An 18,357-nucleotide genomic window follows, 5' to 3' on the forward strand; every position below is an offset into this window, starting at 1 on the left:
ACGATCTGTCTTTAGAGACAAATGTGGGAAAGGGGAACTTTGAAGGAGAAAATTGTAGTCTGTTCACAGGTGTTGAAAAAAGCTCCAGAGGGAGATTTCTTTAAAAAGAGACTTGAGGCATTTTAGTGGCAACTAGCATAACACCAAATCTACAAATGACCTGTCCAAGGTTGAGTTGCATTTTGGGTAATTTAGGAGCAAGAATGAAAGAGTTTCGATTGAACAAACTAAAGCCTGAGGGCGGAAGGTATCCTAGGGCAAGCATGAACTCTTGCACTAATAGTAATAAAATCTGCACTGATGCAAACTGTTACCTCGAGGAAATGCGTATCTTTGAATACTCACTCCTGCTTTGATTTAGGATAGTTTAAATGTGTTGCAATAAGAAGTTAAGAGAGCGAAGAGGAGAGAGGAAACGCAACAAGCTGCCCCCAATTCTTCTTTAAGACCCAACAGATCATCTGATTCCAAAACTTGGGGGAATCAAACATTTAGCGTAAACTATTTTGACCTGAAAGTAGAAAAACATGAGCGACTGGGCTCTTTAAAGTAGAGACACTACATACTGATATACACCTGGACATCAGCAGGAGAGGACTCTTTAAAATAGATACACTACATTCTGATATACACCTGAACATCAGCAGGAGAGGACTCTTTAAAGTAGAGACACTACATACTGATATACACCTGAACATCAGCAGGAGAGGACTCTTTAAAGTAGAGACACTACATACTGATATACACCTGGACATCAGCAGGAGAGGACTCTTTAAAGTAGAGACACTACATACTGATATACACCTGGACATCAGCAGGAGAGTACTCTTTAAAGTAGAGACACTACATACTGATATACACCTGAACATCAGCAGGAGAGGACTCTTTAAAATAGAGACACTACATACTGATATACACCTGGACATCAGCAGGAGAGGACTCTTTAAAGTAGAGACACTACATACTGATATACACCTGGACATCAGCAGGAGAGGACTCTTTAAAGTAGATACACTACATACTGATATACACCTGAACATCAGCAGGAGAGGACTCTTTAAAGTAGAGGCACTACATACTGATATACACCTGAACATCAGCAGGAGAGGACTCTTTAAAGTAGAGACACTACATACTGATATATACCTGGACATCAGCAGGAGAGTACTCTTTAAAGTAGAGACACTACATACTGATATACACCTGGACATCAGCAGGAGAGGACTCTTTAAAGTAGAGACACTACATACTGATATACACCTGGACATCAGCAGGAGAGGACTCTTTAAAGTAGAGACACTACATACTGATATACACCTGAACATCAGCAGGAGAGGACTCTTTAAAGTAGAGACACTACATACTGATATACACCTGGACATCAGCAGGAGAGGACTCTTTAAAGTAGAGACACTACATACTGATATACACCTGGACATCAGCAGGAGAGGACTCTTTAAAGTAGAGACACTACATACTGATATACACCTGAACATCAGCAGGAGAGGACTCTTTAAAGTAGAGACACTACATACTGATATACACCTGAACATCAGCAGGAGAGGACTCTTTAAAGTAGAGACACTACATACTGATATACACCTGGACATCAGCAGGAGAGGACTCTTTAAAGTAGAGACACTACATACTGATATACACCTGAACATCAGCAGGAGAGGACTCTTTAAAGTAGAGACACTGCATACTGATATACACCTGCACATCAGCAGGAGAGGACTCTTTAAAGTAGAGACACTACATACTGATATACAGCTGAACATCAGCAGGAGAGGACTCTTTAAAGTAGAGACACTACATACTGATATACACCTGAACATCAGCAGGAGAGGACTCTTTAAAGTAGAGACACTACATACTGATATACACCTGAACATCAGCAGGAGAGGACTCTTTAAAGTAGAGACACTACATACTGATATACACCTGAACATCAGCAGGAGAGGACTCTTTAAAGTAGAGACACTACATACTGATATACACCTGGACATCAGCAGGAGAGGACTCTTTAAAGTAGAGACACTACAGACTGATATACACCTGAACATCAGCAGGAGAGGACTCTTTAAAGTAGAGACACTACATACTGATATACACCTGGACATCAGCAGGAGTGGACTCTTTAAAGTAGAGACACTACATCCTGATATACACCTGGACATCAGCAGGAGAGGACTCTTTAAAGTAGAGACACTACAGACTGATATACACCTGGACATCAGCAGGAGAGGACTCTTTAAAGTAGAGACACTACAGACTGATATACACCTGAACATCAGCAGGAGAGGACTCTTTAAAGTAGAGACACTACATACTGATATACACCTGAACATCAGCAGGAGAGGACTCTTTAAAGTAGAGACACTACAGACTGATATACACCTGAACATCAGCAGGAGAGGACTCTTTAAAGTAGAGACACTACAGACTGATATACACCTGAACATCAGCAGGAGAGGACTCTCTAAAGTAGAGACACTACATACTGATATACACCTGAACATCAGCAGGAGAGGACTCTTTAAAGTAGAGACACTACATACTGATATACACCTGAACATCAGCAGGAGAGGACTCTTTAAAGTAGAGACACTACATACTGATATACACCTGAACATCAGCAGGAGAGGACTCTTTAAAGTAGAGAAACTACATACTGATATACACCTGAACATCAGCAGGAGAGGACTCTTTAAAGTTAACAAATCTAAGTCAGAATAAAAGAAAAAGCACAAAAAGAGAGAAAGATTATAAGCTATGGGTTTTTTGAACACTAGTAAATGTGTATTTGTGAAATGTTCATATTTGAATTAGTAACAGAGAGCAGAGAAGACACATTCTTAGAGAAATAAATGGAGTTCTTGGTTGGTAATAGTTGAGTACATGTTAAACCCTAGGAGACTTTTGTCATGAAGATGGCATCAATGATGGATGCTAAACTGAGTGTTTGGGGCACAGATGTACTTTCCCTTGCTCCCTGATAAATAAGATTTGTGTTTTGTGCGGAGCTTTTCACCCCCTCCATGTGTTGTTGGTTTTTATGAATAATGCAGCGACGGATGTGGAAATAATGCCCGCGGTCTTGAGCTCAATATTCTCTTTGATACCTTCGCCCCCTGTTCCTCTTTTCTGGGGAAAAAGAGACACTTGTCATGTTGGATGAGAGGCACGTCAGAGATAGTTGGCCAAACAAGAGGGATCTGGGATGAAGAAGAAAGGCAAAAAACTTTAAAGATATAAGAAGGACGGAGGCAGAGTGACGGATTTGAAAAAAATACGTATATCTAGACTTAGATATGCGAGGTGGAAAAGGGTGAAAAAGGCAGACAGGGAATGAGTGACGGAGCGAGACAGAAAGAGGTTGAAGAAGAGGGGAATTGTGGGAAAAGCAGCAGAAGAATAGGAGTGGTAATGAGGAGAGTTTATCAGCTCTTTAGGTGCTGTCTGCTTATCAAACAGCGCCAAACACTCAACCTATTAACTATTAATACACTCCTTCACTATCGCGCCTTTCCCCCTTCTTCATCTCTCTCTTCCTCTCCCTCTGGGTCTCTCCTTCTCTCTTTATCAAACACCCCCCCGAAAAAAAACGCAGGACAGATTAACTATTTAATGAAACTTGTCATTATCTGCCAGGACCCAAAGCAATTTACCGCGCTCCCCATTCACACTTTTTTCTCACAAGATGTCGGGTTTGACACGCGAGAAAAAAGACAATTTCTCCGTCTCTAAGTCTGATATCTCAGGAGCTTATTAAACTGCAGAGCATGTGTTGTAAAAGATTAATCTGTTGGTTTCCCAGGCAAACTTAAATTAGTCCCGCTCACCCTCGACTAAAAGGCATGGCTAATGCTGCCGTCCGCAGAGAGAGAAAGCGGTTCATATCGGGACCGAGCTCCAGGCCTAATCTAATGTCAAACATACCCTTCTTCTCCCTCCTCATCATCGCTCCTCATTCCCTCCCAAAGTCTCCTTATTTGTTTCCTTTCATTCTTCTGTCTTCCTTTCTCCTGCTTCCTTGTCCTCATTCCCTCCTCTCTATGGGCACTGAAATTCAGAGAGTAAGCAAGAAGAGGCAAAACTTTTCTCTGTCTACTTCTTTTCGTGTTAAAGTTAGAATAGAATAGAATCGTTTAATGTCATTAAACTTATAATGAGATGAATAAATGCTTCTCCCTTTCAACGGTGCCATCAAAACAAAAAACATCACAACATAAGACAACAAGTACACGCAGCATACATACTTGGGAATAAGGAATAAAGTGCAGTAATTATTTCCAGGAGTATACAAATAAAATCTATAATGTAATAAATAATAATAGTAGATATGTATTTATAATAATGTACAGAGTCACATTTATTTCACATGCAGGATGATTAAGACGTATGACTTTCAGGTGTTAAGAGCAATGATGGCTCTTGGGAAAAAACTATCTTTGAGTCTGTTTGTTTTGGATGTGATACACCTGTAGCGCCTGCCCTCCGGAAAGATTAATTGATTTTAAATCGAAATTGCGATTTGAAATGATGCGATTATTTAATCGCAAAGCCTGAGATTTTTTTTTTTTTTTACATTTTTTTTTTTCTTCTTGTGTGTCAGTCATCCACACCAATCAGAAGTGCTGTGCTCCACATGTACCATCCATTGTTAACCAATCAGAAGTGGCCCATTATAGAAGGTGATAGACAGATTGATCCAATCACCTGCCAAGTATCTTTGAAAGTGCCTGCCCTTTCCAAATGTCTTCCAATGGAGCTTTCCTAGATGGTTTGGTGAACCATCTGAGTCAGGTTAGTAATGCTCCATCACATGTTTCTATTACAGGGTGAATCTTAAACTGAAGCTTGACTTTAAAGCAACCCAACGGAAGTTTCATGTAAGTTTAGTTCTTTCACTCGTAGCTCGGGCTGCGGGGGGGCTAGAGACAGGAGCACGTTGATACGACCTTCCTAGCCGGAGTTATGGCCGCATTTGACAATAAACTTACGTTGGGTCGCTTAAAAACAAATAACGCAATTCGAATCGCAATATCTGTCAGAAAAATCGCAATTAGATTTTTTCCCAAAATCGTGCAGCCCTAGTGAAAGCTGGGGTGTGAGCTGTCCTTAACAATCTTGTTGGCTCTTCTGAGGCAGCGGGAGGTGTACATGTCCATCAGGGAGGGGAGGCGGCAGCCGATGATCCTCTGTGCTGCTTTTACGACTCTCTGGAGCCTCATCCTGTCGGCCTCAGTGCAGCTGGCGTACCACACTGTGGTGCAGTGCGTTAATAGGCTCTCGATGGTAGAGCGGTAGAAGGTCACCAGCAGCTTAGTGGCCAAGTTGTTCTTCCTGAGCACCCTCGGGAAGTGCAGACGCTGCTGAGCCTTTTTGATGACAGCTGTGGTGTTGTAAAGGTTGTTGGTGATGACGACGCTGAGGAACTTGAAGGTGTCTCCACACACTCGCCGTTAAGGTAGAGGGGAGCGAGGTCGGTAGTATTCCTCCTGAAGTCTACGATGATCTCTTTGGTTTTCGTGGGATTCAGTGCCGGGTTGTTCACTGAACCCCACGCTGAGAGCTTCAAGTTAAGACTAAATAAATGCAACACGTGCAAAGATACTGTTTAAACCACGTCTTCATATTACCTGTAGAATCTAGTACTCAAAGTGTTTTGTGTTCCTTGACCTTTGCTTTCTTTATTTTGAGAACGATTGCTGGGCGTATAATGACAAGGGTGTGCCCGTTATGTGACGAATCCTATCATAACTAAATTCCCAAACATCAGTCTGTTGTTTACGGGTTAGCTTCTAACTTTCTAATTATACTTATTTTAAACGTCTTCTTCCCACATATACTGCTCACTTGCACCGAGAGTTTTAAACCACCCTCATTCAACAGACCTTTACAAAATCACTTTTACAAAACAGAAACTGCTTCTCAGATTTGACCCTGCTTTGCCACACTGACAAAGATTGTGTTGATTGTGTGAGGGGAACAGGAGGTGAGCAGTTCGGATCTCTGTTGACCCGTCAGAGTTTCTTCCTCTGCAGACTTCTTGTCTACTTCCCTTTTTGCTAATGACGGAAGAGAGCAAACAAATCCTGCAGCGTCAACAAAAACAAAGACTTTCTTAAGACTCTTATCCTCACATTCTTCCTCTTTTCTCTCTTTTGCAATTCCTTATTTCTTTATCACTCCTTCCCTTTCCTTTCTTTCTCATCTTGTTGAACTCCACTTGTATTTACTGACTGTCTCTTCCTGTTTGTTATGCTCACCTCTCTTTCTCTTTCTCTCTGACTCTGGTTGAGTAGATTCATCTAAAGTTTTCATGCTCCAGGCGAACGCCTCAAACACCTTCAACCATCCACTGCTAATTTCCCCTCGCTTCCTTCTCCCTCTGTTTTCTACTTTCAGTCCCTCGTTAGCGCTCCACTTTCCTCACTTTGTGTCTTGCCCCCATTCTTTTTGCTGTTAAGGTCTGCCTGGCCTAATTCATACTGTAGAAGTGTTGATTTCTTCAATTTGCACCAATAGCTATGAATGTCTTGAACACGCATCACTGGGTTTTTACACACCTACATACAAATGATTCACAATTTGTGTTAAAGGTCACCTATTATGCAAAATCCACTTTTCCATGTCTTTCAACACGTGTCCCCTCTGTGTTAAGAGACTCTGAAAGTTTCAGGAACAAAGATTCTCTCTCTTTTTGTCCTGATCCATTTATGTAAAAACCTGTCTGAAAATGAGCTGATCAGATTTTGGGCACTGTGTGATGTCATAACGATGTTTTGTCTTGTGTAACCATTAGCCAATCTGCAACCAAGGCAACCCCCCCCCACCTTATCACCTGAATCTCCTCCTAGTTCACACCAAAAAGAGCCGGAACTAAAATTAGTTCATCAGAACCTTTTTACCCCCTTTTCTGTCCCTGCTAGAGAGCAGGGACTTTCGTGGGAGAAAAAGGTTCCTATGTCTGATTGGCTGGGTGGAATGCAAACCACGCCCCGTAAAACTCCCAAAAAGTTTTGTGAAGCCGCCATTTTATTATCCTTGCATTAGCATCATTAGCATTAGCCCAGCTCACAAACGCAGAGAGACTAACTTATGGCAACACAAAAGAAAACATGGGAGCGGTGGAGATGAGGAGGTGTCGGCGCTCTGGCGATTTACTCAGAAGGCTTCAGTAGAAGCTGCTGGGACTCCCAGCAGCTTGAAGAGTTCTCATGAACTAAGTTCTGATGAACCTTTGTGGGGAAAGTACCGCGGTGTGAAAGCGCCTAATGTGTTTTTTTTAACCAATCATCTCTCAGAGGGGCGTGGGGAGGGGCTCCTTATTTTCATCTAAAGGCCCGGACACACCAAGCCGATTTTCGGCGTCGATAGATGTTTGGCCGTCGATGAGCGTCGTGTCGCCCTACTCAGATTGGTGTGTCTTGGTGTGTACTGCACCGTCGTGTCTTTTCGGCCGTGCCGTCACCTTCCGCCGCCGATTCGACTAGTTGAATCGGGAGGCCGTCGGCCAAAGAAATCAGTCTGATTGGCTGTTCAGCTAGCGAATCAGTGCATGAGAAGCAAAACGGAAGTGAGGGACCCAAACAAACTATTAAGAAGGCAAATGTGAGATTTCATTGAACTCCAGCTCTCGACACAGGTTCGGGAAAGCCCCATGAGCTTCTTGCTGTAGAGTGAAAATGGAACGCACGCTATTTGTTGTTTGTTTATATCACGCAGTCTGTCTTCCGGTTGTTGCCTCTTTTGAATGACGAAACACACACTCCCGCCGCCTGCTGGTAAGGAGAGTTATTGCCACTCACGCATACGTGCCACTTGGCCGTCGGCTTAAGTATTTGCGGTGTGTTCCAGTACGACACATGGCAGAGACGTCGGGTCCGTCGGGACGTGTTCTTTGGTGTCAGTTTGGTGTGTCCGGGCCTTAAAGTAACAGACAGAGAATCAGCACTTTGGAAACAGGGCTGAAACAGAGGAGATTATGGGTAATGCTGCAATGATCCGTTTGGTCTTTCAGCCAATCAGAGACATGTTCTGTATATATCTGAGACCTATAATAAAGTGAAGAAAAACAGTATAATAGGGACCTTTAAATAAACAAAATGTCTGCTGTTTTCCAGTCATAGTGATCCTGTTTGTGATGAGGAAGCGTTACCAGAAGGACTCTCTGGTCAGTATGAAGAACAGCGGGGAGATTCACGAGCAGCTCGTCACCTACGATGAAGAGGGAGGAGGAGAGATGGACACTAATGGGTAAGTCAATACAAAAATTAGATAAGAAAAAACCCTTAAGTAATTTTATTTGAAATGATTATTGTTGTGTAATTATTATAAGAAATATATCTAGAAATAAAACATTAAAGTGATTTCTTTCTACATTAAATTTGATATTTCACGCATCTTTTTAGTTTTTATTTTGATATTTTGCTTATATGATTATATAATTGATTTGAAGTTTTTATTATATTAGAATTATTGTATTATTATGTATTGCTATATTCTTTGATTTTTTATATTATTATCATTATTATTAATATTGTTATTATAATTGTATTATCATGAATTTTATGGTTATCATTATTGTAATTATAGGTTTTTAAATACTTCTTTATATTAATGTTCTTATTTGATTTAGCGGTATTATTTATATATTTTCAAAAACTCATACTCTATTTATTAACCCTCTCTGATATGCAATATTTATTTCATTTTACTTAATCTGTCAATTTGATGACCCAGTTTGCGAAAAAGAAATGATTAAAGTTTAATCTCATCTGAATCTAATCCTATCCTTATTTAAACAGTACTAACACCACATAATCCCTACACACCATCATAATAACGCCAGCATACTGTTTGTGACAACCCGATCCGCACCCCTACCCGATCCGCTGTGCGCATGTGCAAAATGGTCCGCCATATTGGACAACTCCATACAGCAACCCAAATAGGACACTTGACACAGTGACGTTTGGTGAAGCAGAAAAAGGAACCTTTTATAAGTGCATTGTCAGAATAACTGAGAAATGGATTTAACTTCTGTTAGACAGCTATCACACTGAAGAAATATTTACTGTGAATGTATGCACAAATGTATGGCATTCGTCATTGATATCTAATTACATTAACTGTGAATGTCTTTCATTTTATTTCAAATTAAATAAAATGACATAAAAGATTTTCTTGGGCATCCGTTTAAGTTTAAAACTTGTGCATGCGCAATGCATATTGGGCAGACGTCTGTGTTAAGTGTCCTATTTGGGTTGCCGTATGGAGTTATCCAATATGGCGGACCATCTCGCACACGCGCACTGCGGATCGGGTAGGGATGCGGATCGGGTAGGGATGCGGATCGGGTAGGGATGCGGATCGGGTAGGGATGCGGATCGGGTAGTCACACTGTTTGCTGTCAAAGGACATGAAGGCAAAGTGGTGGACACAAGCAAAGAGTAAAAGACAAGCAGCATCAATTATTATTGAAATGTATGCTCATATAATATCGAATATGTGCTCTGTTGGATGCTTTCTGAATAACGTATGTTTTAAAATGATAAAATATCACTTCCTTATGTGAAATTAGATTGAATACTGTAGTCAATTATCTTAGTGTATGGACTTTCCCCTATTTTTCACTGATTATTTGGCTTTTATTGTCATATTAAGGACTAAAGTATGTGTTTACCAACAGGCAAGACATGGTTAATTTGACTACAACTCAAGCCCAGTCTGCTCTGATTGGTTAGTTGTTCGGCTCTGCTGGGATTGGTCAACCGCTTCCGCTTAGTGATGTCCCGCCCCTTAGCCTATCACGTACACATAATGGTGTCACTATGCTACAGAAGTAAACAAATACGATAATACTTTAATGGTCAGATCAATTCTGAAATTTGACTTGCATCACAGCAGCTCCATGTGGAACATCAACAGACAAATATCAAGACACAATACATGAAAAAAACAAACAAACAACATTTGACATCTCAATCACTGAGAGAAGACATGCTCAAAGACCCTGTATCACAAATAGTATCAGGATGTTACTGGTGTGGTGTGGTGTGGAGTGATACTAAGCAGTATGTGTATGTAAGCCTGGATCTAGAAGTATGTATGTACAATGGCTGAAGACCTGTTGGGTAATTAAAGTTGTCTCATTGAAAGGTCTACGGATACCTTATTACACTCCATGACATGCGGTCAATTATACAGCATAAAGGATTATTACAGGGGGGAGTGTGTGGGAGAGAAACTCCCCCTGGAGGAAACACAGGGATTGTAACCTTTGCACTAAAACCTATAAAACACTACAGGAAAGAGAAAACCCCCCCAAAAAAGCACGATAGGCCCTTCTTTAAACAATGTTTCCTCTCTCTTTTCAGCTACGATGTCTCGATCCTCTCTTCCGCCTGTCACGATGGTTCCCTACTCCGCCACCCGGACCACCAGCACCCCTCCCTCTACGCCATGGTGCAGAAGGCCCCCCCCCACCACCACCTCGCTCCACCCACAGCGTGTAAGGGCGACATGGCGGTGATGATCGAGGTGAAGAAAGACGAGGCGGATCACGACAGGGACGGCTTTCCGTACGACACGCTGCACGTCTACGGATACGAGGGTCCCGAGTCTTTAGCCGAAAGCCTGAGCTCTTTGGGAACTTCCTCCACCGGATCCAACCTGGATTATGACTTCCTGAACGACTGGGGTCCGAGGTTCAGGACCCTCGCCGAGCTGTACGGCGTGGACGGACCTGAATACTACCATCAATACTAGATAGAGACCTTCTAGTGGATCCGAATATGCCAAAATGCACACACGAAACGAGTGGTGCAGGGATGACATATTTTTTTAAGTTAACATCGCAAGGGAGCTCCATCTACTAAGCGCAATCAGATTTTTTTATTAGATTTGGAAATATAAATCCATTCACGTTGTGTTCAGCAGGATATGGCCACGTTTTGACACACCACTTTTAAGATTTTTAAAATGTAAATGCTATCTCCAGAGGTAAGCAGCGAACAAAAAGGGAAGCTAACAAGAAGCTAACAGCTAGCTACAGCACGGTCAAATTACTTCACGTCAACACTAACTAAACGCTAAGCTAAAGGTGGCTAATATTCAGCTTGATAACGTTTAGTAGTCTTATTTAGACCTAATTTCTGGCTTCTAACCAAAAACAAGTAAAACAAAAACATTGACTTCGAGATGAGGCAACAGGAAGTGGTAAAATGCTGACTCATTTCCTGGTTTAAGGACACATTCCTGCACCACTCTATAGCCAAAAGCATGCAAGGGACACACATTCACACACTAATAGAAGCAGGCTTTGACGCTGTACGAGAGCTTCAATTTCTTTGTCTTTTTGGAGATCTCTTTCTTCTTCTTCTTCTTTTTTGAGTTTGACATTTGCCTCCTCCTTCAAAGAGATCACACGCCATGAGAGAAAGTGAGAAGTTACTGCTTCACACGTGTGCAGGAGGATTGATTGATGGTGACAGTGTGAGATTTACACCCTGAGGAGGATGATGTTTTTTTTATTGTGTTGTGAAGTTTCTACACCATAACCCTTTTATTCCACCTGAGAAGACCCTAGTCCATTCGGATGAAGCTCCAGAGCGAGTTAACGTTGGATGATTGACGGGTTAATCAGGTCACTGCTGGCCGGAGATTTATTTCTCAGTTATACCAATTCATTTTTGTCATTTCGCATTTAATTAATGTCTTAGTTCCTTTGTGCATAACCTTTTTGCATTCCCTTTTCGACTGGATTGCAGGTTAATGTTTGGGTTTGTTTTTAAATGAGTTCCTTCTATGCACCTTTATCTATCTACATATACCAATGATGCATATTTCTATCTACATTTGGACAACTTAAAATGGACACATGACTTATTTTTACCAAAAAAACTCTGCATTAAAACCACGCAGTCTTCAATTAACCCTCCTGTTGTGTTCGGGTCAAATCTGACCGATTTACTCTTTCATCAATCATAACTTTTTTGTTTTACATTCGATTGCATTAAGGCTTTATGATATCCTTCACAGTAGACATTTGAACATATAAAATGGCTGATCACCACTTTCATTGGATTTTGGATGATTTAGTCAACTTTGAAACACCCATGATGTTCCGGGTCAAAAATGACCGCCATAAAGAAAAGGAATTAGTAACCATCCGGATCAGATAAAACACACACACACACACACACACACACACACACACACACACACACACACACACACACACACACACACACACACACACACACACACACACACACACACACACACACACACACACACACACACACACACACACACACACACACACACACACACACACACACGTGTTCCCCCCCTTATGTGCCCATCCCCCCACATGGACCACACCTGGCACACACAAACACACACACAGAACAATTTGACACATTTCCCGCTCTTATGTGCCCCTCCCCCAGCATGAATCACACCTGGCACACGCAATACATGTTCAGTGTCTATTCTTTGTATATTTACTGCAGTTGTTCATGTATACCAGTAGTCTGATATAATATTTACAGTTTGAAAAGGTGTTAAATGAAATTTGGTAATGATTAATGCTTTTTCGTGTTAATGTAATAGCAGTTAAAACAGTACCGGTCAAAATTGACCACGAACACCAAAGTGATGGGGGGGACGAAGAATACAGTATGTCACATGTCAATAGAGGACACAAATATCTGAAAAACTGCAGAAAAATATCATATATTTATAATATTTTTCACATTTACTGAGTTAAACATTTTAACCATGTTCATTCCTGATGATAGGCTATTGATTTCCATTCAAATTCACAATTTTAAGACTTTTGAAGCCAGTTTGTTTTAATATTAAAGTCGTTTTTCAAGATCATGAAACCAGAAATATGTCATATGGGGTAAATGTTGGTCAATACACATAAGCACAAGCACATAAGCACACATCACATATTGACATTTGAATCAATGGAAGTTTAAAATATATCCCTTTTCATGCAAAATGTTGCGTTTCAAATCAGCTCCTTGGTTTTGCCATAATATACCCGTCTTCTCTTTGGTGTTGACGGCCCGTAATCTCTTCAACCTTTGATGTTTTTTAACAAAAGGGCCATAAACACGGTGAGAACGAGTTGATTTTACTTTTGATCTGATTTGACTTGTAAATACGAACCGCCTGAGGGGTTTATTGTTGGAGGTGAAACGTTTCCGACAAGAGTTTTAAAACTCAAAGAGGTTTCGAGTGTTTGATCACAGCAGGGGGCCCGTTGCGTTTGTGCTTTTTTCTGATAAAGAAACCAAATCTTCATGGAGAGTTATCAGTCTGTGAAGTCCAGTGGGTTATTTGTGATATTCCCTCTTCCCACTACATTTCACTTAAAGCAATATCGCAGCATTCTTGACATTAAGGTGTGACGAGTTGTAAGAAAAAATCAAGATAAGCACAACAGAAAGTTCCTGAATTGGACCGCTGTTACCATTTTCTGAAGTAGAAACCTTATGACTGATTATAATAGGAATTTTCTAAGTAATTTGGGGTTATTTTCCCAGTCAATCTAAGAGGAGGAAACCATCCGAAAGACAGACTGAGAGGAAATGGCTCCACTGCTGCTGCTCTGACAGAATTACAGCGTGTTCCCGGGGTTTTATTTGACAGAACCTATCATCACGGTTTATTGTTCGGATGAAATCCCAACTCTCTGAGGCCTACTGGAACAAAAGTCATTCGGAAAAACTCCGGAAACACGGAGTGTCAGGAGCTTCTGAGGTGGCTTCAATAGCTTTAACCTCTCATCCTTTTTGGCTACTGTCCGGGCAAAAACGCTCCAAAAAACATGACAATCTTTAGAGGATTTTAGCACTTTTTATAGAAAAAACGCTGATTATCATTCAAACACTATTCTGTCTTTACTGTAGCTCGTCCAATCTTACAATAAGGGCTTAGTGATTCGTCAAAAAATACTTTATTTAGTTATTATTAGGGTAGTTTCTACACTTTTACAGCAGCAATGTGGTCAAAACTATACAGTTATCCATGAAAGACACTCCTTGGAGCCATATGTATCCTCCGTTGTTGTAAAATGTAATAAAATGTAAATCTTCCAATGAGATTAAATGGAAAAAAAGTCACACAAATTATATTTCAGAAGCTGGAAGCAAGAAAATGTTGCGCAATTATGTTCGAAAAGCAATGCAGACGCTGAATCAATTAACAAAATCGTTTTTAATTATATGTTTTTAATCACTTATTGATTTATCGTGGCTTTTCCCTTACATTACATCTTAAGGTTCTCAGATACAATTGAATGCTTGTTTTCCAAGGGAAGGCAGTAGAGCAGAACAATACCAAGGGACATTTTGACTGAATTCATCATTTATAAAAGGTCATAAAGGAAAAAGGTCACTTATTGTTAGTGCTTACACCTTTAAATCACTGTAAAATAGCATCTATTTCAATTAAAACAGTCCATTTGTCAATTTAAATACATTGTTCTTCAAAAGACACAACCATGTATCCTCAAGACAGTTGAATTAATTGCAGTTTTGAGAATAACGTTGATTTATTCTCCCGTTTACTCTTTTTTGTTTGGACTTGAACTTGTTTTCTTTTAAAACTCCGGCCTCCTTGGAAGGCCATTTGACGGACACAATAGCTGGAAGCCCTTTAAAATGTTTTCCTGTGGGGGTTTTCATATAAATACTTAAGAGCAGTGAGTTCCTCCAGCTCACTCTCAGTCTGTCTCTCTCCCTGTTTGCCTCCCCCATTATCTCTAATCTCTAATCAGCTGAAACCAAACAGTGGACTTCACTTCCTGTCCATCTGGATTCAAGCCCCGCCCCTTCCTGTCCGTGTTATCTCTCCAACACATTGTGCTCACTTCCTGCTTAGGAAACAACATTAGTTAGAGAGGAAAAAGGAGGTTAAGAAATCCAGAAAGATAAGAGAACGATGTGCTGCGTGATGAGATCTCCAGATGAGCAGAAACACTTCAGAGTGTGTGTGATGAAACACGAACACACACACACAGTTAGATGGTGTCAACATCCCGGCATCTTTATGAGTTAAGACAACAATAGAGATCACCCACATTCATAACACTTTACTGGCTCCATTTGGAAAAAAAACAAAAAAAACTTGCCTCTGGTTATGCCTCTTTTGTCATTGTTCAGGGACGCGGGAAGTCAGCCAGAGTTGGGGGTGCGGGGGGGGTGCTATTGGAGCCTCGCAGCAGAGAAACTGTGGCGCGTTTACACTGTAGGTGCGCCACGCTGGGGGTTAGGGGTGCTAGTGGAGCCTCGCAGGTGGGGGTGCTGCAGCCCCCTCAGCACCCCCCCTTCCCGCGTCCATGTCATTGTTATACTTTAAAAAGTTTGCACTGATGGTTACATTTCAAGTGTTTTGTAAGAATAATCAAAGGTCCCTTGGAGAGTCTAAAGATATTTCCAATTTCCGATCAAACATGTTTTTTATAAGCCTCGTTTTACATTAATTTAAACATTTTTCTGGCGGCCATCTTTGTTTGGGTCGAAGAAAAGACACTCCCCTTGTGAATCTTCACTCTACACTGGAGGAAATTTTATTTTGTTCTGTCATTTTCTTGTATTATTGTTGCAATTCTATGTGTAATCATCTTATTTTCAGCCTTTATTTGAGCGTATGTTAACAGAAGTTATGAGTGTTTTTTTGAAATCATCACCTCCATTATCCAATTTATATCCAATTTCCTAACAGCAATAAGTGTTGCATGTACTTAGGGTGAGAAACCCGAGGCATTTTTAGATATGGATGGGAGAAAAAAAACTTCGCCAATTATGGCCGGCAGTGTTTTTCCACTTTTACTACTTTTCAAAACTCATAACTACATTAAAGCATCCAAAAAAATACAATATTTATCATTACAGTAATACGGTCGGACAGGATGGGATTCATTTAAAGTGTTCTTCTTATTTTGTAAAATAAGACTTCCTTATTCCATATAACATTTAAAACACATTGATGTCAGACTGCCATACACATTTATGGTTGGATTTTATTGCAAAACATCACTGCATTCATGAGTATCTGCTGAATCCACCATGTAACAGTGATCTAGTTGTTTAAAATGCTAAAAAAAGAGCCATTTGTATTTCTAATTTCTGGACAGCAGTGGTTCTGTGAGAGCGTCTGCATCAAAAATAATAAACTTTGGGTGCAGAGAGTGAAACTAAATCTCTCAGGTTGGGACCCATGCACAAAAAAATGAAAATGTTTCACCTTATAGCTCCCATGCCATGGCCATTTCTACTGATCATAATTCCATTGTTGAGGTCTACTAGAATAGATTTACATTGTTCAATGTTCCAAACTCACATTGGTTTCTCATACAGCATCTCTGTATAGTATGTGTATTCACTCTCTGTCCTAAACGGCTTGTTGGAGCTCCTGCCCCCCCCCCTCCCTGTGAGCCCAGTGGCCGTCTGCGAGACAGCGACACACACGAAACCCATCCCGAAACCCAGCCCGAAACCAGCCCAAACACACACACACACACGCAGCCTGGCTGAGAGTTTGTGTGTGTGCTCACACACCGACTCACAGCCTCGCCGCGTCCAGCCGTCTCAGAGAGGAGAAATCGGCGGAGCTGCAGCTGAGAAAAGATTGAGTGTGTGTGTGTGAGGAAGTCCGTGGACTTAACGTAATGTAACGGCTCCATGGATTGGTCCATTTTGACCTATCCACGGAGGGGTCGTCGTTACATCACTTGGTTCCCGGAATAAAAAAATGTAAAAAGAGAAATGTCCAACGAGGCGTTCTGGGGCAGCATAGACAGGTCTTCTCTGTGTTAGAGTTTTACTCCCTACAGGGTGTACTTTGAGGGTTTGTGACTCTGCAGACCGTTTACATGCAGAAAAACCTTCATAACACACAAGGGGACGGGTGATAACCAGAAAAGCATGACATGGGACCTTTAATGTCACAAAAAACACACCTAATATCAATTTACTTGCTTCAACAAACCTTTAAGTGATGTATCTCTAATTTTACCTGTGTATCCGATGTGTTAATGAGGGAGTTAAGTGTATATACAAAAAAGAAATGTGCCTAAAAGTGATTTTGTATCCGGCCTCACCTTCCTTATTTTTAGTGACTGTATTTAGAAAACTTGACACAATCTGTTTTAATTGCTGTGAAAAGTTTCTAAAAATGAAAGTGTGTGTGATTTTCTGTCTGTGTGTCCAATTTGTGTGTGTGTGTGTGTGTGTGTGTGTGTGTGTGTGTGTGTGTGTGTGTGTGTGTGTGTGTGTGTGTGTGTGTGTGTGTGTGTGTGTGTGTGTGTGTGTGTGTGTGTGTGTGTGTGTGTGTGTGTGTGTGTGTGTGTGTGTGTGTGTGTGTGTGTGTGTGTGTGTGTGTGTGTGTGTGTGTGTGTGTGTGTGTGTGTGTGTGTGTGTGTGTGTGTGTGTGTGTGTGTGTGTGTGTGTGTGTGTTTACATACACTCAAGTTGGTGTGAAGCCAATAAAAGAAAAGAGGAACCACATAGGATTAAGATGCTATGTAAATACAGTAAGAAGTCTTCAAGGGAGCAACATGTGCCTTTATGCTTTAAAAAAAATACTGTACTTCATTTTTTTGATGGCAACACAATGTTTTTATATTTTGTTTTTATGGTGTATAGCAACTACTTTTTATTACCTGACATTTTTGTAAGTGTAGAATAAAAATAAACACTCAAATATGATTTGTGTTGTCTTGTGTTTGTTGTTTCCAAGATACTTGAGCAAAGATGTTGGATTATATTGAATCAAACGTGATCATTAGTAGCCAGATATCAGTATGTAGTGTCTCTACTTTAAAGAGTCCTCTCCTGCTGATGTTCAGGTGTATATCAGTATGTAGTGTCTCTACTTTAAAGAGTCCTCTCCTGCTGATGTTCAGGTGTATATCAGTATGTAGTGTCTCTACTTTAAAGAGTCCTCTCCTGCTGATGTTCAGGTGTATATCAGTATGTAGTGTCTCTACTTTAAAGAGTCCTCTCCTGCTGATGTTCAGGTGTATATCAGTATGTAGTGTCTCTACTTTAAAGAGTCCTCTCCTGCTGATGTTCAGGTGTATATCAGTATGTAGTGTCTCTACTTTAAAGAGTCCTCTCCTGCTGATGTTCAGGTGTATATCAGTATGTAGTGTCTCTACTTTAAAGAGTCCTCTCCTGCTGATGTTCAGGTGTATATCAGTATGTAGTGTCTCTACTTTAAAGAGTCCTCTCCTGCTGATGTTCAGGTGTATATCAGTATGTAGTGTCTCTACTTTAAAGAGTCCTCTCCTGCTGATGATCAGGTGTATATCAGTATGTAGTCTCT

General features: G+C 40.8%; 1 protein-coding gene across 2 annotated transcripts in view; it reads left to right on the top strand.

Moving 5' to 3' along the window:
* The window catches only part of cdh5 (cadherin 5), a 94,326-nt gene extending 76,588 nt beyond the window's left edge, over positions 1–17,738 (top strand). For both annotated transcript variants that reach the window (XM_079690666.1, XM_079690667.1), the window contains 2 exons: positions 8,133–8,265; positions 10,389–17,738. In XM_079690666.1, coding sequence (XP_079546792.1) covers positions 8,133–8,265; positions 10,389–10,779 — 524 coding nt within the window. In that variant the 3' untranslated portion in view covers positions 10,780–17,738. The remainder of the gene's footprint in view (positions 1–8,132; positions 8,266–10,388) is intronic.
* Positions 17,739–18,357: the final 619 nt, after the last annotated feature.

Source organism: Notothenia rossii (assembly GCF_949606895.1).
Source record: "Notothenia rossii genome assembly, chromosome: 6".
NCBI lineage: Eukaryota > Metazoa > Chordata > Actinopteri > Perciformes > Nototheniidae > Notothenia > Notothenia rossii.